The 25,540-nt window shown below is 38.9% G+C and overlaps 1 protein-coding gene across 5 annotated transcripts in view; it reads left to right on the top strand.

The window, feature by feature from the left end:
- Positions 1–25,540, top strand: part of ppfia4 (PTPRF interacting protein alpha 4) — a 63,825-nt gene that overhangs the window by 27,830 nt on the left and 10,455 nt on the right. For 3 of the 5 annotated variants that reach the window (XM_028003321.1, XM_028003323.1, XM_028003322.1), the window contains 15 exons: positions 16,739–16,840; positions 16,975–17,139; positions 17,847–17,921; positions 18,320–18,391; positions 19,153–19,374; positions 20,355–20,489; positions 20,900–21,034; positions 21,191–21,274; positions 22,042–22,173; positions 22,995–23,057; positions 23,654–23,745; positions 23,827–23,956; positions 24,410–24,606; positions 25,096–25,324; positions 25,433–25,468. In XM_028003321.1, the coding sequence (XP_027859122.1) occupies positions 16,739–16,840; positions 16,975–17,139; positions 17,847–17,921; positions 18,320–18,391; positions 19,153–19,374; positions 20,355–20,489; positions 20,900–21,034; positions 21,191–21,274; positions 22,042–22,173; positions 22,995–23,057; positions 23,654–23,745; positions 23,827–23,956; positions 24,410–24,606; positions 25,096–25,324; positions 25,433–25,468 (1,869 nt within the window). Of the gene's footprint in view, positions 1–16,738; positions 16,841–16,974; positions 17,140–17,846; positions 17,922–18,319; positions 18,392–19,152; positions 19,375–20,354; positions 20,490–20,899; positions 21,035–21,190; positions 21,275–22,041; positions 22,174–22,994; positions 23,058–23,653; positions 23,746–23,826; positions 23,957–23,977; positions 24,220–24,409; positions 24,607–25,095; positions 25,325–25,432; positions 25,469–25,540 lie in introns of those variants that run through there. The other 2 variants (XM_028003325.1, XM_028003326.1) reach the window with 2 other exon arrangements.

Genomic DNA, 25,540 nt, shown 5'->3' on the forward strand with positions numbered 1-25,540 from the left:
TACGTTTATGCTCTACCGCTCCCAGAGCTTATGATATTGAACAAGCATTCCAAAGTAGAAGATAAAATAGTGAGTCCGTGGGTATGGGGGAACAGATAGATATACAGAATGAAAATGAGAATTCAAGCTGAAGTTACCTTACCTCAGTCTTACGTAGTACTTTTAAGATGAATCTGAAATACTTTTTTGGTTTTACAGGAAGCCATTGCATGACATTTCTTTTAGGAAAACTTTGACAGTAGCGTTTGGATTAAAACTAACACTTTTGTGGAGGTGTTTGGGCATCCAGCTAAAGCGACATTGCAATTGTCCAGTTAAATATGCAGGAAAAAAAAGTTCTTTCTTCAGCATCAGTTCGGGTAAGGAGTTTCCTAATGTTGGCCATGTAGAACCGCTATGATTTTTTTAATGTGAAACTCAAAAGAATTGTCCTGGTCAAAAGCATTTGAAGCTAAATATCAAGCAGAGTAAGAAAAATTTGGTTTTCTAGGATGAGTTTGTAATGTGTAATGTGTTTTTAATAGTGCTAAGTGAGCTGACGAAACTCAGCTCATGTAGAGATGAGTTTCGTCATCATCAGGCGAAGACATGAAGAGTGAACTGAAAGGTCCAAGTCCACAACCCTGTGGAACACCAAACATGACTTTGGTATGAACAGAGGATTCATTGTTTTCATCTATGTTTGAGTGTTTGTTAACATTTAGTACAAATGCGCAAGAATATTCAGATGGGAATTCTGGATATTCCCATCTGAAGAAGATTAACTCTGATTCTTCCTCATTTCTACTAGGTGGTACAAGAATTAAGAATATTCTTTTGTTAAACTGTCTTTAAAAAGTATCCTAAATACATAGTTTTAGATTCCTAAAAGCAGCAATTCTGGAAATGTTTTAAATGAATGGATGTTTTGTTGTTTGGCTTAGGCCTGTCACGATAACAAATTTTGCTGAGCGATTAATTGTCTCAAACATTATTGCGATAAACGATAATATTGTTTGAAGACTTTTTTACACTGATTTTATGGAAGTTACGTAATAATGTGTAACCACTACTTAATTTAATCAGCAATAAATTCAGTAGGAAAGTTACTTTTGTTCTAGGGTCACACAGGAGGATGATAAGCATACAAGTTTTAACAACTCAAGTTTATTTTTCTTTCCCCACAAAAAAAATAATAATCCAGGTAACACTAATTACCTTAATAAAATTAAGGTATAAAACTTAAATTGTCCACCCTTACATAAAAATATCAAATTAATATATAGAAAATTGAGGGTAGTTTTTTAAACAATAGCTTTAAAGCTTATTTCAACAAAAGAAATTACATATTCCAGTTAGTCCTTCAATATAACAGTTCAGTCAGTCAGTTCGGTCAATGTGCACATAAGTTGTCCGTTATGAAAATGTTCATGAACAAATAGTTTGTGGAATAAAAAAAAAGATTTGGGGCCCCCTTTTTGTTCAATAAGCTTATCTGTTGTCCACGCAAAAACATCCAGCAGCACCAGAACCTCCGTCTTTCCAGGCTTCAGTCCGAGTCACAAAGATGGCGGCGGAACCCTCCTGGTTCTGGAACCACTGGCTCGTTCAGGTATCGGTCGTCCAAAAAAAAAAAAACTGCATGCAGAGCGTTAACCGATCATGCAGGTATACGGAAATCATAGAAATCTTTCAATTACTTCATCATAAACAGTCTCATTTCACAGAGTTATGCTACTTACAGAGCGACACTTTATACTCCGGTTGGTTTTTTTTCCAGTTCGAAAAAAAACTGCGCAACGTTAGCTCCAGCTAGGTAGCCATTCTGCGTAAGTAAGCAGCTGAAAATAAAACAACAGACTCACCGGAGAACTCTCAGAACATTATGTACATTATCCAGTTCAAAATAAACAGATTTCTCTCATATCACAGCAGCACTTATGCGTAGTAACTTCTCTACTTCTGCTTAGTCTGCATTTCTTCTTCCCTCTACTTTACTCTTCTTCTCGTACCGACACAGGAGAAATGTGGGTCTAGTGCCCCCTACAGGACATTCTAAGAACTAACAAACACATTAAACATACAGACAGATCAGCATAGTTTATGGGGGTTACAAATGCATGTGATTTCCTGCCAAAGATAGAAACACTTTATTTTCAAAAGAATACCTAACACTGGAACTGATAAACAAAACAACCAAAAATAAAATGGTCTCCATTAACAAAAAAGGTACTTGAATTAAAAACTAAACAACACAAAGCCAAAGTGGAAATAAATACTGCGTTCAACCAAAAGAGTGCAGATTATGAAGTCTGTGTACTATGTTGCCCTATAGTAATAATTAGATTTAAATAGAGAAAATGGGCACATCCACTACCTGATGCAATAGTTCACACTACAGGATTTTTTTGTCCCAATTTTCCGCTTATGACAATTTTAGAACATTGGCCGTTCTAAGATTGTCGCTTGCAATTTCGTAACCTATCATCCTGTAGTGTGTGGTGTGTTATGGTAGATCAGCGCTTCTCAATTCCAGTCCTCAGGCCCCCCTGTTCCTCATGTTTTAGATGTGCCTCTATTCCAGAGCAGCTGATTCAAATGACTGCATGACTATCAAGTGCTGCAAAAGCCTGTTAATCACCCACATATTCAACCCAGGTGTGTGGCAGAAGGGAACCACCTTAAACATGCAGGGCAGGGGGGGCGTGAGGACCGGAATTGAGAAACACTGCGGTAGATCGTCGTTGCCGCTCCGATCTAAATCAGGGGTTTTCCCCAACTGGGAGCTTTAACTCAGCCTGTTGAATGTGACAGGTAGCCAATCAGAAAGATTCTCCTTTCTGAGGGGAATTTAAGGAGGGGAATCCCAAACAGCTGACACGGCGCAACCCAAAGTCCAGCGGACATTGGAGATGATATGTGGAAACAACATTAATGTTTATTCAACATTTCGTGCAAAGAATATAGAAATGACAAGGGGAGGAGTTGGAGCGAAATTGCTACCGCAGTTGATAAACCCGGTAACTTTTCAGCTGTTCTTCTTAATGTGATGTAAATAAGTTATAATGATTTTCATTCAGTCAGGACTTTACGCTGACACTAGCCACATACATTGCAGGTAGATTGTAGTAAAGCATTGATTAATGCCTGGTTTTAAAATTAGTTAACTGGACTTGTAGCCAGTATTTTGAGCCCATTGTTGGACACCACACGGCAGGACCGAACCCGATCCAACCGTTATACTACCTAGGATTTCTGTCGGCTAATGTGTGGTCTGTCAGGTTTTGAAAATGGGCCGACAATCGGCGGAAACTCTAAGAAGGTGTCGTGTGCGCTGGGCTTTACACTAAGGAAATGAGGACGGGAGATGTCAGTGGAGAGCACCGGAGTTGAGCCTTTTTTCGTTCAGTGTCATCAACAGAAAGAGAAAAAGACCGGAAGAGAAGATAAAGCCGATAATTAAAATGAGGTCGATAGTTTTAATTTATCGTACGATTAATTGATTATAGTTTATCGCAACAGGCCTAGTTTGGCTTGGTGTTTTTTTTAAACTTATAGTCACATATAGTTCTTAGTCTGGCAATTTCCTCAGAGAAGGGCCATTCAAGAGCGTATTAGTACATAAACATGCTTTTAAACATGCTTCAATTTGCTGAGCTTATTTTATGTTAGTATATTTGTGTGAACTACAGTTTGTGTTGTTACACTGACTTCTTGCACAATGTTTAGCAGCTGATGAGTTGAGTCCAGTAGGAGTAAATGTCTCTGTACAGTTTGGTTCGCACAGATACCTAGTTAGCTCCCCTTTTGTCTCTGCATTGTGTCTTTGCTTTCACAGATTGTAAACATAATGACTCAGAGAGGATTCTCTGTTATACTGTCGGTTGTTTTTGGATTAAATTGGGTTAACTGGGAGCTGTTCCAGATTACATTTTGCAGTATACATGCAGCAGCCTTAGTACTTAAAGGAAAAATGTTTGACACTGCATTTGCTTAAACATACAGTTGTAGGCTCTTTATTGTTTTATATGGCTGAAATTCACTCTTTACACTCTTTCACATTATTGGAATGAGTTGCTTTCTGAGTCACTGTTGTCTTCACTCAATTTCTTCTTGATCATTAAAAAACTTGTGTCTGTTTTCTACCAGTAGGAAAGTTTAAAATTAAATTGTGGCTTTTGAATAATTTATTTGAACTTTTTTCCCCCCCCCAGGTTTATGATTATGCAAAATCCAACTTCAGTGATTTTTCAAAAAAAAAACTTCAGTGGTTTTAAAAAAATTATGCATAGTAGCTCATTTATATACATGTACCAGCAAAGTTATTCCAAATACGCTCTAGCTAGTTGCAGAGAAATAATGTATTTTGTATAGTCGTCAAAAAGATTCTGGTGTATTCTGGTCCTCCATCCACTTGTAAATTTGAAAACAAGCTTAAAATGTGGAAGTACTCCTCCTTCATTGCTCCATCCATATTTTGCAACATTTCACTGGCATCTAAACAGACTTTTGTTATGATGCTACTGCCACCATCAGCTGCTGTTTTACAGTGATCAGACTGTAAAACCGTCTGTTTCCTTTACAGTGAACAGACTGTAAAACAGCTTAAACAAGATAAATCTCCACTTTTTACTTAAGGTGTCAGTAAGAGTCATAGGGTCTTCTGTGCTGACGGAGTAACAGCACCAGTCAGTCTGCGATGACAGCGCTGAGCAACCCATTAAATGAGATGAGTTTTATTCTAATGTAGGTACTGTGTGTTCTTGAAGCCCTCATTTTGACTTCTCCAAGCATACTTCTTGTCAGTGAGAGCAAATATCTCAATCTCTGTCTCCAGTGAAGATAAAACCATTTTTCCAGAAGGCATTTGTTGGAAGCTGGTAATTTTAGTCAAACTGACACCACACCCTTAATCAGGACAGTGAATGTTCTTGAATGTTCCCTACCATAACCCTATGCAGAATGTTTGAACTAGGTCTTTCTAACTTTATGTTAAAAGAGAAGTCAAATAACTAACCAGAATCAGGCCAGGTCATTCTTGATATTACAAGGGTCCTCTGCAACTTACTAAATTACATTTGATTAAATATTTAAGACGTATGTTTGAGCTTATATCCCGAATTTTTACAGCAAATGTATTAGAGAATATTTTCTATAAATTACGTTCTGTCCAACCAATCCTTGTTTTCAGAAATGATTGAAGTTGCAACATCCAGGCAGATGATGAGGGAACCTCGTATGTTTTTATCAGAGGGATTCTGGCACGCAAGTCTTGATAGGGTGGCTATGCGGTGTAAAATCATAGGAGAAAGTACAGTTTTCAGACAGTGATCCTCAAACCTTGCATGCATCCTTTACTGTAAGAAAGAACCGGCAAGAATAGACTGTAGCCAAGTGCAGGCACTACGTAATTGTACCGAGAGAGGCAGGACAAGCCAGCTATGATTTATAAATAGAAGGAATCAGCACGCACAATGTCACACTAGAGGAAAGCGGGTCTGTTGAATTTGTGTTGAGTAAGCAGTGATGGTGTTTTTTATTAGGAGGAAAAAGAGCATTTAATTTTATGCTAATCCAAAGTATTAGACCTAAATGTGACTTTAAAAATTACCGCTGAAGTGTGCCTCAGTTCTTTCTGTGAAAGAGAAACAGAGCAGCTGGTGAGAACCTCAGAAATTCACCTGACCCTTCACTCTTCCTTCCTTCCTCTTAGTTTGTGTTTATTCAACATGCTTTGCTGTGTTTTCTCTATTCCCCGGGTTTCCACTCCCTTCCCCTTTGTTTTTACACAGCTATCACATGGGAGGCAGGAGGGATCCTGTCTCCCATCTGAGGCTGAGTCTGTAGGAAGCTGAGTAGCAGGGTATCATCCTGGTGAAGGGCAGTGCAACTCTGGACCAGTATTTTTGCTCCATCCCTCTTTCCCTGCGACTCCTCATTCAATCCCATGCATCACCCTCTTTTCATGGAGTTCACGTTTCAGGAATGTGATATGTGTGGCTTCCATCATGAACCGAACAGTGAGGAACTACCTTCAGAACTGGACTAACTTTAACACCTACATGTACCAGGTAAGGTACTCAGCTCTCAGCAAGTATCCGGACATTAACGGTGAGGAATCGCCTACGGCTCAGGCAGCTCTCTGCGCGAGCTCCGTGTGTCCTTGGCAGAGTATTGATTTCAGCGCTGATGACTCTTTTCTAGGACTGACATATGGCCTTCTCTGCACCTCTTCTTCCTTCCTTCTCATCTTTCTTTTCCCCTACTTTGGCTCAGTCGAGCTGAGACGCATAATTACACTTTGCAGTGATGGAATTTGCATATCTGTCTAGAATGAGGCTGTTTGATATCATTGTTTCTCTGTTTTCATATCTTATTGTTGAAGAAAATACCAGAGATAACCCTCTGTCATGCATTGATGAGAATGCTCATTCTTTCTTTGACTGCTTTGCATGCTTGACTAAACATATCTTTTATTACTTCACATGTGAGAAACAGACTCCACTGATGCACATAAGCTCCTTTGTGCTTCTCCTTTCATCCAACAGAGGAAGTTTTGCCTTCTCATCCCACCATTTTTTTCCCCCTCTGTACACAGTTCTAGTTTTGTTCTGCTTTGATGAAGCAAGTTAAAGCACATAAATGGATTCTACTCTTTGCCTGCAGGGTTGCAGTGGATAAAAAAGTTTGAGGAATATTGGGAAGAGATTTAACACCCACTGTACGTGCTCGCCAAACAGAAGATGGAAGTGTGAGGTGTGCCCTCATATATTGCTGCATAATAATCAATATGGAGGTTCTCAAATAACTTTTTCTGAGCATGATTTGGCAAAACTGGATACTGAGTTGTTGCTGTTGTTTTATCTGGTTTAGAGTCATTCTTGCTCTGAATGTAGGACAAACATTTATTTATACTTTTTGAGACATTTAAGCGTACAGAGTGCACAGATTTCTCATCAGTTCTAAAGATGAGTTCTAAAAAGGCCGAGGCCAAAATGCACAAGTTTAAGTTTTACCAACATATTCCAATTTGATATACGTGCTGATTTCTACCTTCAGATTATTTGGGTTTTTCTCTGAAAAATATACTTAAACTATTATTAAAATGTGTACTTTTGCAACAAATATGCAATATTTTTGATTATTTATTGTGCACAGATGTATTTATGTAAGCCAGCATCCTCTATGCTTATTGCTGAATAATGATGAAGATGTTTTGAAGAAGTTAATAATAACATTAAATCTAAGCTTAGAAATAAGTTAATCTTTTATTGCATAAACATAATTCCACATTAAGCAAAAGTTTCAACGCTATAAAATAACTCAGTAAAATGAATATGACTAAAGGTTTTTTGTGATTTATTTATTTAATTTTAAAGTGGATCAGAGTCTCTCAACATGCTGGAAGATCTGTGGTGTTGTGGTCTGCTTTCTCCTCCAAAGGCCCTGGGAATCTTGTTAAAGTGCATGGGAAATGCAAGATTTTAAATTAAAATCTTATTAAAAAAAAAAAACATGGGTCATTATTGGATCTTTTAGCAAGATAATAATGCCAAACTTTTGACCAAACCGGAATGGTCAAACTCCCTCTGTCCCATAACCTGGAAAAAACAAACAGCCATTTGTTCTACGCCTTGCTATGTACAGAGGGTCTTGACCCTTGACTACTGAGAAATGATTGCCTGGAGGTGTGAACTTTGTTAAAGTTTGAAATAATTGGGTCAGATTTTACCCAATCAATAACATTTGGTCGTGATCTACGGTATGTAATGAACCAACTTGAAGCTACGCTACGCTTACTAGAAATTGTGTGGGCCATCATCCACTGCGAAGCTGGGAGTGCAAAGCTCAACGAGATGTCTGTTAAGGAGAGCAATGGTCTTGCTCCAACTTTAACTGCTCAATAGTTAGAAGTGTGTCCAATACAAAACTAGACTACAATTCTAAAGCAATGCAAGAAAAATGAGGTCATTGTTCACAACTCTTTCTTCTGTTTACTGACTGACCCAGTTTAAATTCAACCTGGGAAATCCAGCTTAATGTGAGAAATTACAAACGGAGCACTGAAGAGAGATGAGAATCAACTGGAATTGCGTAGGAAGGGAACGGGCTTGCTAAAATCCAGATCGCCTGGGCATAAAGGACAGTGATACCCCATATATTATTGCATAGCATGAATACACTGCACATGATATAATAATAACTTACGAAATGTTGCCTCCAAGTAGTGTAGTGGGATTGGTATTTTGAATACACTAATAATGCGAGGATGACTGGGATTTAGTATATTGTGCAACTGTGGTTATCATTAAATCTCCTTTAATACATCAATTCTCACAGGAAATTTATTTGTTGCTTTCTAAGTAGAAAATGTGTTACATTTTTTGTATAAGTTCTTCATCACTCTAAAGGTTCAGAGGGAGCTCGGATCTTTCAGGTGTTGCAATCAGGTCCCACTTTCACCTGAAAAAAAAAAAACATCTTAGCAGCCTTGTATGTGTTTTAGCGTGCTCCCCCACATGGATGTGGAACTGAGGGCATCCCTCCACTCAAACATTCATGCAAAGTTTGTTGGGCTCTCAAACACTCTTGCTAATGAGCCGTTGCCATGACATTCACAGCAGTGTGAGGCTGTGGTGTCATGGCAACAGATTACTCACTGCCTACTTTAGGGGACATCGCCCAGGCAAAAAGCGCTATGGCGGTGTGTGTCACAGTTCCTGCGTTCGTTGATTAAGGTTTGTCAGAGCAAGGTCGAGTCCACCTCCCTGCTGCTCGCCACATCAGGTGTCTCTGCAGTGGTGAGGAGTTACAGAGATGTGATATCTGAAGCTCCACAGGGATGCAGCTCGTCTTTGGCAGTCCTTGCTAAGCCGATGGAAAGAACTCAAGAGTTAAAGCAGCTTAGTTATTATGTGGAATCTTGTTTTGCATTGCAATAATCTTTGGTAAAAGTTCATGTCTCCTTGTCCTGAGGAGCTGCACAATCTATCAATATAATATTTTTGGTTCAAGTGAACATTTAAAATTTATAGTGATCCTTCAGTGAGTTGAGAATTAAACTTTATTGTTGGAGTACAGATAGAAAACAGCTGAAAAGACTTAATGATTTTGTGTAAGTGCATTTTATTGGGATCTTATGTGATAAACCAAAATATAGCACACTATTGTGAACTGGAAAGACGAAGATACACGGTTTTCACAATTTTAAACAAATAAAAATCTGACATATAAAAATATTCCACCCCTACTCAAGTTTGCATCCAACTGCTGAGTTACAACTTTGCTGAGCGACTGAGATCTTGGTACATTCTGTGCAAAATAATTTGCGCTCTGTCAGATTAGACGGAAAATATCTGCAAACGTAAATTTTCCCAATCGCAGATTTTCATTTGGATTTACATCTTGGCTTTGACTGGGCCATTGAAACACTGCAATGTGATCTAGTTTAAACCATTCCATCGTAGCTCTGGCTGTATGTTTAGTGTCAGTGACCAGCTGGAAGGTAAAAGTGTTTGCATGGAACCATTCATAGACAAGGCAATTCAAAGTGGTTTACAGAATACAAAGGATCAGAGATAAAACTTAAAACACCAAATACATCAGGAACACAAGATAGGCATTTAAAGCATGACATATCACAGAAAAGAAATAAATGATAAACTTAAGTCGATATAGAGCTGAGACATCAAAGATAAAGCCATATTTGGCCCTTTTTTGGGGGCTATAGCTGCAGTAATGTAATGTATTTTTAGCTCTGATGTGAAGGAGCCAGCAGTTTCCGCATATCTCAGGTTTTCAGAGGAATTAAAACGAAACATTGACATTAAGCCTCTGCCTGACTCAATGCTTTTGCTGTCTCAAACCTTTCTTCGTGGAGAATCTCTGTATTTAGCTCTATCCATCATCCAGCTCCCACAACCTTCTTTGTTTGTGGAACAAAGGCCTCCCCACAGAGTAATGCAGCCACCACCATGTCTCATGGGATAGTGTTTTCAGGATGTGGCGCAGTACTAGCGTTAGCATGAAGAAACAATTGTGTGTGTTTCCCCACATTGCTCAAGACAACATGCAAATGGACTTCTTCCTGATTTATATTAACAATGTCTTCCTTCTACTCCACTAGAAAGAGTAAAAATCTGCTAAGAAATTCTCACACCTCAACTCCCTCTCTTACCATCGTCATCTTGGCTGCTTCTCTGATTATCGCTTGCCAGTTTAGGTTCTTCGGGTTGAGTTATACTGTTTTTAGTTTCGGGTGAGAGACTGAGTAGCTCTTCTTCGTAACTTTGTTTCTGATTTGTCTCTGTTGCTTCTTCATGATCCTGTTTGTTCAGTAATGTTCTCTGTCTCTAAGGTCTTCACAGAAGATTAGATAGTGGTTTAGATAGTGATTGAATTGCTCACAGTCATTACATGACTTCTGGATTTTATGTAGAGGATCACGGTAAATGGGAGCTCCACAAATTTTTAGACTTTAAAATGTGAAAAGAAATGTGTACGTCAGTTGTTTTTTTGTTGTTGTTTTTTTTACTTTCACTTCCCAAGCTAGATTATGTTGAGGGTTGTAGTTGGCCACACCCCTGGCATGAGAGAGGGTATTCCAGGGGTGTGGATTCTTTTTTAAGGCACTATTTACTTGAGCTGGAAGCATCCTCTGATTAGCATACATGATGATGTCACATCACCAAATCATGGCTGGCAAATCATATGACGTGTGAATGAGCTGGTTTACTCTCCTTCCTTTCTAGCTTAGTCACATATTTTGTTCTTTTCATTTATTTTTTTTCTCACCGTCTGATGCTCATTGAGCCGCCACTCATCCTCACTGTTCTGAAACAGCAGCGGACACCCCATTAGATTTTCTCACAAATGTCACACATATCATAATTCTCTATCATCACTGCTTCCCACTTGCTGCATTGGAACTGCTTGAGTTAATGAGTCCAACAAGCTGCAGAGAAGATATGTGCAAGCTGAATACTGTTCCGGTTGGAAAAGAGACCAGTTGTCAAAGTAACAGAAGGAATCCGAGAGAGATTCGTTGAAAAGAAGAGAAATGTGTATTCTGTTCAAAATGGAGCAGAATTATGAAAAATATGGACATGGTGCAAAGCAAGTAAACAGAACCGATTATTCACAATTTTTATATTGTACTTATTAGCTTAAGAGCCTTAGCAAAGGCATTCATAGCCTTAGGATATAACTCATTTCTTGTGCACACTTGCTTAAGTACAACTCGATTAATCTGTGTTCATGTAAATCGACAGTGAATTTAGTGGATGGTGACTAACAACACATGCACAAATATTCTCTAGTCCATTTTTCTCTTAGCACCTCCACAGCCTCCCTCCCCGTTCTCAATAGTTTATTATGAAGTATAATTACTTGTCACTCAATAAATATTGTTTTCTTTACTTACAGTCCATTCCACACTATTCCACCCCTACCAAAGAAGTGGGATTTTTCAATTTAGGTGAGCCGTGTGCATGCTGAGTATGAGGAATTGCTGCTAAGTTAATGACTCCAGGCAGATGTTGCCAGATGCTTATTCAGGAGGAGGGATTCCTGCAAAATCAGTGACTTCATGGAATCAGCGGGATTAATAATAATCTGATTTCGACTGCATTGTTTTATAATTAGGAGCACATTAGAATGTATAGTAATGAGCCTTGAGATGACATTAGTCCATTAGCTACATAAATAAACTGAATTGAACTGAATGTGATGCAAAAATTACCTGTTTGTTGTGTAAAATGCCCGAGATAACATTTGTTGTGAACTTGTACTGCATTAAAGGTCACAGTTCTTTGCCTTTTAGCTGTAATAGGGACACATTTTTAGCTAAGGGATTAGTTAGGATTGGATTTTAGGAACAATATTCCTAATGCAAATTACAAATATTACTGAATGTCTTATTTAATAAAAGAACCATTCAAAGACAATTAACAGTTAAAAGGCAAGCCCTTTTAATTGTTCATATTATTTGTCATTAGAGGATGAGCAAAATGAGAGACGATCTGAGATACAGCAAACACAAATACAGAGATCTCATGCCTAAATCCTGTTTTTAAATATCTTTGATATTGTCTATATGCATGGAAACTAAACACTGAATCTTAATATTTACAGCCTATTTTTGTATCTGACTCTGCTACAGTGTCTTTCTATCTCTCCTTGTGCTCAGTCACACACACACACACACACACACACACACACACACACACACACACACACATACACACAGAGCATTTTGTTTCATCCGATAATCCCAACCTGCTTAAGGAAGAGAAAAAAGAGAAATCCCTTCACAATGTCTGGGCTCAGCAGTGTTTGCTATCTAACTTTGGGGGTAGCGGCATTCCTCTGGTTGCCACAGATGCCCTTTTTCCGTGCTCTGTACGGTTTTACTCCCTGACAGATGTTGAGGTTGTTGTCAGTGAGCCCCGTCAGTATTTGACTACAGAAAAGCCGTCCTGGGATTTTTGTTTGGTTGGGGGTGCTCGGCATGTCAAAGGAAGAAAAACACAGGGGCTGTATACGCTGTCAGATGAAAGGTGTTGGACAGGCCCTCATGAGAACACAAACCAATTTTTTTGGATTTTTTTGTGTGGGTTTTTCTTTTTTTATGCCATTTTGTTATATTTGTTTATTGTTCCTCAATTTCAGAAAAATGCAGTTTTGGTTTGTTCTCCCTTTTTGTATTTGTCCCCTTTTTTAAGTAGAGATACAGTGAGTTTTCAAAAGGCAGCGTAATATGGGGATGAAGAGATGAGCTAAAGGTCTAAGACTGTTGAGCCATCTTTTTTTGCCATGATTGAAAGAGACAGTGACATGTAACATCTGTTGGTGGATTTGGCCTGAGCTCCTGCCTATTGGTCCACCCAGTGGAATAAAGGAAAGTTAAATGTGCAAACTGACCCATTTTCCTCTCTCTATAGTCACTTTTTTCTTAGCGCTTTCCATTTCTGCTCCATGTTGTTGCTTTTCACTGAAGTGTAGCAGACAGGTTCAGCAACCTTGCAGGCAGGATTGCTTTATGTATGCTTTGTGTTCATTTGTGATTTATTTTATTTCTATCTTATTCAAATTCTCCTCTTTGTGTTATTATTCCAAAAGCTCATCTTAGTTAGTGTGCATCGGTGTACTCCGCTGTTCTCTTTGGTGTTTTTTTCTTTTTTTTTTCTGTGTGTGGTTCTGCATGTAAACAGTCCAGACCAGACAACATGGCTACTTCAAAAGCATCAAGCAAATTACAGCACACACATTATCCTCGTCCGGATAACAGTTGTAGTTGTTGATAGTTTTTATTCCTTGTTTTAAAACTGCACCTAACGGCATGGGAGTATTTGAACACCAAAAGGTTTTCGAAGAATATCTACAGAATCTCTGTCTGTCAAACGGTGTTATTTCAGCTTTTCTAACTAAAAGTCTCATATCAATTCTTTTTTTTCTGAATGCCAATGATATGTTGTGTTCCAGGTTCATAAATAGTTATGCTGGTATAGATATTGTCTTGTGCAGGAAAAGTTTTTGGAACTTTTTTTTTTTTTTGCATTCTTCAGCAAAGCCTGTATGCAAACTGACAACACATTTCAGGCTTTACATACTAATCATGATCTAATTTTTTTTATATATATTTGGTATCATCCTATCCAAAACGGTGATCAGGATCTTACACCAACCTCCATGATGCTTTATTTTTCTGTATGTTTTATCTTTGTTTGTTGAGGGAGGCCCTCATCCACACTCCACCTTCTTTTGCTTCTGGGAGCGACTAAACGCTCACAGTGCCAGCTTTCTTTCAGCTTGAGCCAGTGTCGAGATTTATCATGAGAATGGAAAATGGATAGTGCAGTGTCGTCGCACCAGGGAGGTCCCAGATTTAATGTGGTGTGGGTGTGTAGGTATGTGTGTCCATGGGAGTATTCTGAGTAAAACAAAGAGAGAAATGATGGAGATCTGGGTACCAGTCTGGACTGATGCCAACCTCACAGGAAAATCCAGCAAAGAGCCAAGAGACGTTCAGACCTCACAAGCGCATAGTAAGATTCACACACAGAGATAGAGGTCATTTAATAAACACTGGATCAGTGCGCTCAAACTAAAAACATATAACTGCTAAATGACATTAGATGATGTGAAGCTTCTCAAGTTCTGGAAATCCAATCACTAACTCAACGAGCCAATAGAGATCTTTTAAAAAAAAAAACTTCTTGGACAACATCTCTTGGATTGACAACATTGGTGTCATACGATTTGCCTACAAATGCCAAAGACATCATGTACAGATAAACCTTAAACTATATATTCTCTGCAAAAGACTTTCGGATTGCTGCTATTTAGATGTTCACATATAAAATAAGAGTTAAAAAGCCTCCCCAGTCCCACACCATTAAAGTTTATAAACTATGAAAAGCAAACACACAGCAAAAATGCTCGGCCCATACAGGTCCATCTCAAACTATGAAAGGTAATGGAGCAAATTTTAATAACTCCACAGGAACGTTAAATGTCCATCAGAGTCAGAAATATGTGGTTGTTTTTAGATGCTTTCTAGGGAGATGGTGCTATCTCAGTTTGTGTGAGTATGATGAAACTAAAAGAAATAAAGCTCCTTATCCAGGTAGTGAGCTATGCAAGATGTATTTTTGCTCAAAGAAAACATAAAACTGGAACGAGTCACTTAATTCCACTAAGACGTTTCTTTTATTATTACTGCAGAACTGCATCATCACTGATGCCAAAATGTACTGTTATTATATGTTTCATTTATTTGATTCAGTTCAATAATACTTAACCCAAAAGGGAGATTTGATGTTGTAATATCTGTGGCTTTTATCAAAAGTTTGTGGCCTACAAACAGGAAAGAAAAGGTGAGAGAACGGTGCTGCAGGGCACCGTTCTCATAAATTGAGGTCTGGTTCCCTGAAGAACAGGACATAGAACTAGTCCCTGAATTGAACCTTTTGCTGGATATCTTCAGGTCTTTGGCTCTATACACACTACTGCCTATCTGATTGTCCTCATTCTTGGAAGCCCATCTTTATTTCTGAACTCACGTCTTTTGCATTGCTCTGCTAGTTTGCCTTCCAACCTTTTCCACTAGGTACCAGCTTTTTTTCATCTCTATTGCATTAGGATTTTTTTTGCAGACTCTTCAGTCATTTTGCCTCTCTTCATAAAGTCTCCTTTTTTCCAATGAGTTTAAATAGCCTGTCAAACGTTCATAGCACATTGATGTCACCTCTGTGAGGCTCACAGAATTCATACCAGTCAGTATCTCCACAGTCCTTTTTCATCTCCTCAGTGTACCTATGGTCAGAGGTTACTGCTAAACAATGAGTTTATGCATGGAACAGTCTACTTTACAATCTACCTTGCCAGGACCAAGATGTGCATAGTATCTGTATGCATATCTGACATATGCATTAAGGAAATCTAATTTTCATTTCCTCTGAAGCAGTTGACAAGCTGTTGAAATGTTAGAAGTGAGACGTGTAATTAAATCTCCAGGTATTGTCAAAAAGAAAATGCCCCAGCAGTGCCTTCCTGTGAATATAAAACTGCAGTGATTTCTAGCTAGTTGTAATTAATGGAAGTGCTGTATAAATTTTGTTGCAATACCCCACTAAAAACTTTTTTTTTAATGATGAACCATGCAGAGGCGCTTTCACTTGACTAGCTTCAGCAAGCCAAGTGCTTGGAGTGACTTCAGCTAACAGAAGTTTAGCCTGCTTAATGCAGATAGTGATTATTTGACAAGTCACGACACTCTTAGATTATGCATAAAACATTAAACTTTTGTCTCCAAAAATTCAGGGGTTCCCTCAATATGAAAGAAATACAAGAAATATTACACAAAATGTTATACTTGTCAGCCAAACACACACGTAGAGTACAAACCATGTCTACATCCAAAATGAAACACGTACTTCAGAAGATGCTAAAGAACTTAATGTTCCACAAAAATTCTCCTCATTTAGACCCATACAGCACACATTTTTTTAATACACCCACTCATGTGACAGCAGCTTGAAGCATATTCCAAGGACTAAAATCTTCAAAAATGCTTCAAATCTTCTGGAAAGTACAAAACTAAATGTGAAAAAAAAAAAATCAATAAGCCCAAAGAATTTTCCAGCGCAAACAAAATTTCATCTCTACTACATTTTTTTTTTGATGATGATGATGATGATGATGATGATGATGATGATGACGATGATGATGATGATGGTAGCTTTTCAGATAACGACTAAATTTGAGGTTTTGGAATAAGTACAATAAAATGTCTTCAATTTGTAATCTAAAAGTCAAAACACTTTCCTGTACCCTTTCAAACCTTGAAGTCAATATTTCCAATGTGTGCATGGTGAAAGCCATAATGGTTGATTTCTAAATTGATACATCAATGGACACTTTAATAGTGTATCAAAGGACACCAGACACTGCTGTATAGCATTTTAAAATTTTATCCCTTTTAATTCTCTTGGGATTTTCTTATTGGCAGAGGCTCAGAAAAAATTTCTAACACCAAATCTTTCCCATAAGAACCCTGCAGAAAGAACAAACGAAGCTGTCCAAGATTTATATCTAGCCAATTGTCATTACTCATAAATTATTCCTCAGCCTGATGGTATACTACTCCGTCTGGACTGCTTTCCCACATGTGACTCTGTTTGTGTAAAGTAGGGCCCACTGTGTCGATCAGGATGTGGTATTAACCTCAGTGTGGGTGTTCTGTCTGTTTGCTGTGTAGGAGTTTGCCACTCTGACGAAGGAGCTGAACATATGCCGGGAGCAGCTGCTGGAGAAAGAAGAGGAAATATCCGAACTCAAAGCTGAAAGGAACAACACCAGGGTATGTGTACGTCTGTCCACGAGCGAGTGTGTGGGAAAAGTGCGTGGTTGCGCTCGTGCAAAGGAGAAATAAAAATTTTTTAAAAATGTCCAAGTTTAAAATGAATTGTTTTGTGGATGCGTGTGGCGCTGTAGCTGCTGCTGGAGCACCTGGAGTGTCTGGTGTCTCGTCATGAACGCAGCCTCAGGATGACGGTGGTGAAGAGACAGGCGCCGCCGCCATCTGGAGTCTCCAGTGAGGTGGAGGTCTTGAAAGCTCTGAAGTCACTGTTTGAACACCACAAGGCCCTGGATGAAAAGGTGGGCCCTATGAATCGGTCAGCTGGTGCACACTAGCTGAATACTTAATTAAATAGCTTCATTGCTTGATATTAGTGTCATGGATACTGTGTTATGATGCCTAACTTTTTCCCAAACAGTATAGCTGTCCCCTGTCACTGATTAATTCTAACTCTGGAGTTTTTCTAGCTTTTATTAATTAACCTTATTATTTCTCACTGTCATAGTAAAACATATGCATGTACATGAGGAAACCGTTACTGAAAGACTTTTAAAGAACAAAATTGAGGAAGTCACAAGATTGCATTTAGATCAGTGTCAGCACATTTACAGTGCCGTACAAAATTGGCTACCCCTTGAACTTTTTCACTTTTAGGCAAAAATTCTCAATTGGACTCTGATTATAAATGTATGCTTTAAGGTAAAGCACTTCTTTGTAGGCTGTATGTTGAGCCTCGATATCCTCATGGAGGTTGATCCTCTACACTACTCTTCAGTATTTGCAGCCTTTTTTCCTTAGTAGTCTTCTGTATTTATCTCCATCTATCTTCCTATACTTTCACATAAAATTCAAATCAAAGAAATTGAAGTGTGCTGATCATTTCTTTGTAATTGAAAAAAAAAAACATGGAAAAGTTCACAGAGTATCAATAGTTTTACACATAGGACCAACAACTGAAGTCGTTTGAATTGTGACCCATATTCTGTGTAATTGTGGTGTCTAACAGGTACGAGAGAGGCTTCGGGTGGCTCTAGAGAGGGTGGCAACCCTGGAGGGGCAACTAGCGTCCACCACCCAGGAGGTAAAATAACTTGACGAGATTTAAAATCTTCCATTTTTGTGTGATATGGTGTTTAGGATCCAGACCCTTCAACAATAGCTAATGATTTGCGTTATAGCTCTGTTAGAAACCATCACACATAGAGAGGTGAAGTAAATATTCAGCTCAGACTCAGTTATAATCTTATCCTAGTAGGCAGATAATTTGTGAACTGAAGTTAGATCTTGTTATGATGAGCTGATAACAAGAGGATAAGCCTTATTTTTTCTACAGTGTAATTCATATTTGTAGGTGTGTAAAGTATACTATTTTACTGTTATGCGACCCTGAGCTGCACTGAGTTTTGTTCTGAATTTTCTAGGAAATAAAATAAGATAAAGTTGTAGTTTATTTGCTTTTCTGTTTCATCTCCTTTGCAGTTGAACACGGCAAGGCAGAGGAAGGATGGAGATTCAGTGGAGCGGACAGACGGATCCAAGCCTACATGGAAGGTCTTTTGAGCTATTTTTCTGCACTTTGCTGTCTCTCAGCTTTGTCCTTTGCTTCCCATTAACATTAAACATCAAAATTTAATGCCACTTTTTGACTGCGTTTAACCTGAGGTGTAAGAGTAAAATAATTTTATCGTGTAACTTGTCTATTTATACATTTCTTTTTTACTAATGTTGTTGTGCTTTGTCTCATAGCTACACTTTTGCTTACTTAATATCATAGGACATTATAGGGCCCCATGTTGGTTACTCTTTTATGCAACTACAGGAACTCAACTTAAATAATCTTAAAAGTCTTATTTTGATAATTACATAGAACATACATCTGCAGAGATCACCAACTGTGTTTTATTACAAAGTTTTATTTGGCCTAAATGTGTTTTCCCCACTGTTAATGTGAATGTTTGTGTATTTGTGAAAGGTATTCATTAGAAAGCAAAATGGTAGCATTTGGAAACAGAGGGGAGTCCTAGAAAAGCTTCGCTCCTGCCTGCTGTATTTTCTGTCAGAATGTGTCCCTGAAGGTTTGTTTAATTAAGATCATGGAAATAACAGCACTCTCAGCTACGGAGAAAGGAGAAACAACATCTAAGCAACAACATGAGAGCCTAACCTCACACACTTTACTTCTAAACGCAAACATCTCAGTACTTTTTTTATGTAGGTCACTCAAAATCATCTTCACAACTCAGCCCTTTGATTTTACTCACGTAAACAAGTGCAGACAGGTGGGTTATACCTGTCAGTGTTCCTCTTTGCAGAGACTCCCCAATGGTTCTATAGACGCCCACGATGACGGCGGTCGGGTGTCTGAGCTTCAGGAGCTGCTGGACCGGACCAATAAGGAGCTCGCTCAGAGTCGCGAGCACGCCGCCACTCTAAACGGCCGCATGGTGGAGCTTGAGGCGGAGCTAGCCAACGCACGACGAGAACTGAGCCGCAGTGAAGAGCTGTCAATCAAACAACAGAGGGAGCAGAGAGAGGTGAGGTTGAATGGTGAAGAATTGGGAGACACATAGACTCAGACACCTGGATAAAGATGTGTGAAAAGCTTTGAACAACTACAAGTTGTAGTAATCTCGACCCTATAAATTGACTCAATTTATAGGGTCAAAAACATCCCATGTTAAGAAATTTTAACACATTTTCAACAAATTACCAAAGAGAGGGCTAAGATTTTGATGTTTTTAAACAATTTTATTTTTATATTAGTCCATGAAAGAGACAGTGAAAAAAGATTTTTTTTAGTTTACTGGCAGAGTTTACCAGATTTTTTATTTAAAATCTCCTCTGACATTTAAAAAAATGTATATTGCCAGGCAATGCAAGAAGGTTTCTAGGGCCTTTGAGGAAGAATCAACATCATAGATCCTCAACCATAAACATGAGATGCTTTTAAATACATATGTATTTTTTTCACACTGGATTGTTTGTTGCATAAACATTAGTCTCATCTGACCAAAGCACACAGTTTAATCAAAATCACAGGTATCAGTTCTCCTTCTTTGCACATAACCCACTGTGCACAATGTTGCTCCAAATTTTCTCTTTTTTTACACATGTAATGCAAAATGTTTCTTTTTCAACAGAGTAATGCCAGAAACAGTTTAATCAGTTTTGTAAAAAAAAAAAAAAAAAATTGTTATCAAGGTTTTGCCTTTGGAGAACAAAGCAGCAACAATCAAATGAAAGGTTATGTTTGTGTATGAGAACTATAATATTGACGGATCAAACTAAAAATCCTTGTATTTATTTTTCAACTCCTTTAATGTTAGTCTAATGGCAATGAATAGTTTGGTATTTTTTGGCATAATCTTAGACTTACTTAGTTTTAAGGTAATCTGGAATTAAAAACTAAAAGTCCATCTCACTTACTAACATCTAGTAAATATGGCATAAGTACATTATCTATGTTATATGACTCTTCTCTGTTTACATTTCTCCGTTATTTTTCCTCGTGAAGAGGGAGGATTTGGAGGAAAGAATCACAACATTAGAGAAACGCTACCTGGCTGCCCAGCGAGAGACAACCCACATCCACGACCTCAATGACAAACTGGAGAATGAACTGGCCACCAAAGATTCCCTGCACAGACAGGTAGCATCCCTGCTAACTCACTAGACATCATGCAAAGATAAGGCTTTGAATGATGAAGCTTCTTCAGGATGTCAGTGTATAAAACATGAATGGTTTCATGTTATAACCACAAACTTCCACGTTTTTTACTGGAATTTTTTGGTACCAGAGCAAAGTTGTGCACGATCGTGAAAAGAAACTGATAAATAGTTTTCAAATTTCCTTACAATTAAAAATCTGAACGGTGTGTCTCAGCCTTTGTCTACTCTGATATTGCTAAGTCAAATTCAGTGCAACCTTCTCCCAAGCAAGAGTAATATCTATAAAATCCGGTACAAAATTTTCACTTGAGCTGTGTAAAGCCCCATCTTCCAGTAGTATTACTGCGTCTCTTTTTATTACCATTATTTGAACATGTTTGCGGGTGTTAGAGTGAAGAGAAGGTACGCCAGCTGCAGGAGATGCTGGAGATGGCAGAGCAGCGGTTGGCTCAGACCATGAGGAAGGCCGAGACTCTGCCAGAGGTTGAAGCTGAGCTGGCACAGAGAGTGGCGGCACTAACCAAGGTAACACGCACACACACACACACAAATCTCACAAGTTTGAACCTGAGAAGGATGAAACCATCAGAGGCATTAATAGCGAAAGCATATAATCTTGTAAAAACAGCCCTTTCTGAAGTTGTGTCTGCTTACAGTATATGTACATGTCTCCCCCTGCAGGCTGAGGAGCGTCATGGCAATGTGGAGGAGCGGCTTCGACAGCTGGAGTCACAACTGGAGGAGAAAAACCAAGAGCTTGCGAGAGTATGTGTCCATTTGTGTGCGGGCATCAGGCTAGAGTGTGTGTGTGGGGGTGGGTGTGTGTGGGTGCGTGTGCATCACCCCTGAAGGGTTATTCTGACCTCTAATAATAATAATGCCTATATGATTTGGCTGATGCTCCACGTTTTGGCTGTGTGCTTGCTCATGCATAAATGTACACACACACACACACACACACACACACGCCAACACGCTCAAGAGGAGCTTGTCATTTTCCACAGTGCATTGTGGCATGAATTCAAACCAAATTGTACAAATCTCTCTGCCCTCCCCCTCACTCTCTCCGCTTTAAGACTGATTGGATACTATCTTTAGACTCTGAATAATTCACGCACAGCTAATTTTCCTCTTCCTCTCTCTCCCTCTCTCTCTCTCTGCGATCTCATGACTATATTTAATAGAAAGACCTCTCTGAGCGTTCAGATGTGTGTTTACGTGTCTGTGATAAATGTTCTTCTTTAATGGAATTACTCCAGAAAACATATTAAGCACAGTGCTTCCCATTTAATAGACGCTGTTTAACCCTTTTTCATCATCAAGTTAATGATGGTGATTAAGTCATCCTGGCTAGCCAAGAAGACCTATATCTGGCAGCTGGTGATCTAGAGCTAAATTCATGCTTTATCCCTTAATCCATGTGGAAATGCTTAATTAGCTGCATAAATACGCCCACATAGAATCTGTATCAAAGAGAAAAATGTGACAAAGTTGTTCCTTTTCCCCTCTGTCCTCCCTGTCTTGCTCTTTAGGCTCGTCAAAGGGAGAAAATGAACGAGGAGCACAACAAGCGTTTGTCTGACACCGTGGACCGTCTGCTCACGGAGTCCAACGAACGGCTGCAGCTCCACCTGAAGGAGCGCATGGCCGCCCTGGAGGACAAGGCAAGGCATCTTCACAGATTCATCCAACCAGCAGCTTTTTCTTTTTTTTTTAGCTCATACATTAAATGAAGTTACAGAGCACATACAGGTGCACTTTAATAAATTAGAATGTCATCAAAAAAGTTAACTTACTTCAGTAATTGAGTTTAAAAAATGTATTCATGTTACATAATGAAATTTATAATGAAAATCTGAAACTTAGTGTCTCACCAAATTTAAATATTACAACAGATCAGTACCAAATTAATTAATGTATTAATTTTAATATGGTCATTTTATGTTTTGGTTTTTAATTTCTTGATTATGTGCGATAACTTGGCAGTTGTCCTCCAGACAGTCATTTGCATATTTTCATTGTTAATGGGGGTAAGTCAGTTGTCTGTTCACAGTTTGATGTTTTCAACCATAACATTGGAAAGTTGAGTGGAAGGACAAACAGCAATTAAAAAATATACAAACAAGTTACCCATGAGAGCCTTCATTGCCCCAATACTGTAAAGTCCACAGATACACTTCTTTGGAAACTCTGTATGTCTGTATACATATTTCTTTTATTGGCCTAATGCTTTATATTACATTAATTTCTGAGAATCATCATTTTTTGTGTTTTTTTAACTGTAAGCCATAATCATCAACGTTAACAGAAATGAACAGCTGATGTACTGTATGTCACTCTGAATGTAATCTGCGTGTATAATACACAAGTTTGACATTTTGGATTTCTTGAAATACATTACGTTTTTTTTTCTATTAAGATGCACCTGTATTATAACAGTTTTAAAAATATTTTGAATGGATTATCTCTTTTGTCTTTTTTCAAGAATGCGCTCATTCAGGACCTGGAGAACTGCCAGAAACAGCTTGAAGAGTTTCACCACACCAGGGTCAGTAAACCAGCAACAAATCAATAAAACTAGAACCTCTTCTTGTCTTACAACTTAGGTGTGTATACTGAAAAAGGAATACATTATTTTACTTAGTACTTCACCTGTATCTAGAATTGCTGTGCAATAATAGTTGCTCTTAATATGTTGTTGAATTCAGAGGTAAAAAATGATAGTGTTTTAATTGACTACTGTTTTTAAGAAAATGATGGAAAATGTATGTGACACTTTGTTTTAATTTATCAAACAAAATCCAAATAAAATACATAACGTTTTAAGATTATAACTTGACACAATGTGCAGAGGTTTAATGGGCATGAATACCTTTGCAAGGCACTGTAATAACCAAAAATATTCTTGCTTACAATTTTGCCTAATATTTCATCTCTAACTTTTGAAAGTTTTTCTTTTTCTTACCTCGGTTTTTGGCCTTTCTTATAGATTAGTGTAATAGATAGCATAAACTTGCTTCCTGACCTTGTCCGGCCCACACTTCCTGCCATATTTTTATTTTTCTTTTCTTTTTTTTTTCAATTAACTGAGGGCTTTCAGAGCAGTGGTTTTATTACTTTTTAAGAACAGCCTTTCTACTTCAGGAACGGCTGATTGGAGAGATTGACAAGCTGAGAAACGAGATTGACCATCTGAAACGCCGCAGCGGAGCGTTTGGAGACGGAACTCACCCTCGGTAACCTCAATCTTTTCTTTTCTCTTTTGTTTCTGCCTCCCTTTATATCTTTAAATCGGTTTCTCATGTAAATGATCTCAGCTCTCACTTGGGAAGCTCCAGCGACCTCCGCTTTTCTGTGGTGGAGGGTCAGGACGGCCACTACAGCACAACTGTGATCAGGCGGGCGCAGAAGGGCCGGCTGTCGGCTCTGCGAGACGATCCGAACAAGGTGACGATTGTGTTCTGAATAGGAGGCAGCAACCAGCAATTCCCATGCATGCATACTAATTAGGACCCACAGACAGGATCTCACTTTAGTGACCCTTCTAACCACATGCAGCTTTTTGCCAATGATTAATTTGGGTTCATGTCTGCTTTGCCAGTAAGTGTCAGCGCTTGGCTTTGTGTGATCATCCCTAACTTCTCATTTTCTACTAACTTCTCTGTATTCCTGTCTCTCTCTCTCACCTGCTGCTGGACATGATGTGTGATGTAAGTTTCTTGTTCATCCATCTCTTCTCGTAACCGGCTCGACAGCTCCACAAAAGTCAGATTTCACTTTTAGATGTATGCCTGTACTCTGGTTGATTCCTTGCGATTCATTCTTGAGGCTGTTTTTCCTCACACTTTATTAACGAAAATTTGCTCTGTCTACGCTTATCTTCACACACGCATGTGTCAGGTGTGTGCCATGTTTGAGCAGGATTACCCGTCCCTGCGCGGGAGCGTCAGCCACCTGCTAGGCAGCGACATCGAGGCAGAGTCGGACATGGACGACGACGTGAGCTCGACGCTGCTCTCGCCAAGCGGCCAATCAGATGCTCAGACTCTTGCTCTCATGCTGCAAGAGCAGCTTGACGCCATCAACGAGGAGATAAGGTGGAATATCTCAGACACAATATGTAACATGATGGCCTTGGGGAAAATATTATTACCCATTCAATTGTGTGCTGTTGTTAGTTAATCTGTCACATAAAGTACATTAAAATTTGTGACTGCAATGTAAGAGTTAAGAAGTTTAAGTTAAGCCACTGTAATAATTACCAAACAAGTGTTATGCTATAATCTTCACATTTAAATGCAAAACTTTGACTTGGAAAATGAATCAGATGAGAAACTAATAATGATGGGAAAAATTAAAAATGAATGTGAAAATATGTATAAATTGAAGTGGCGTGGAGCTGGAGCTGGTGCCCCATGTACAGTTGCTGTGGTTTCCTGACATGGAAGGTTGGAGCTTTGGCTTTGCACACGCTTGGCCTTTTTCTAAGCACCTTCAAAAACTGTTACATTACTGTCGATGTTAGAGGTAATCAAGCTACGTGGTCAGTGACGTCACGGATGTGCATTTTTGTGTTGTGTCCCCAGGATGATCCAGGTAGAGAGAGAATCAGCCGAGCTGCGCTCTGAGGAGATCGAGTCCCGAGTGAACAGCGGCAGCATGGACGGCCTGAACGTGACCCTCCGACCCCGAGCCCTGCCCACCTCTGCCACCGCCCAGTCGCTGGCGTCATCCTCCTCTCCGCCCACCAGCGGCCACTCCACGCCTAAGCATCATGGACGCAACAACAGCCACCATCTAGGAATCATGACTCTGGTCAGAGGGAACACTGCAGTTATGAAAAAACACATTCAAAGTGATCAGCATTTGCATAAATGTTCTCTATTGACAATGTAGTTTTTTTTTTACCTTTTTTTCTGATAGCCAAGTGACTTGAGGAAACACAGAAGAAAAGTGGCAGTAAGTTTGCAAATACAGCTTACGTAAAGTAGTCTGAGTGTCTTTCATAAGTGAGCTGAGTTGTTTTTGTGA

Source organism: Xiphophorus couchianus, chromosome 20 (assembly GCF_001444195.1).
Source record: "Xiphophorus couchianus chromosome 20, X_couchianus-1.0, whole genome shotgun sequence".
Lineage (NCBI taxonomy): Eukaryota > Metazoa > Chordata > Actinopteri > Cyprinodontiformes > Poeciliidae > Xiphophorus > Xiphophorus couchianus.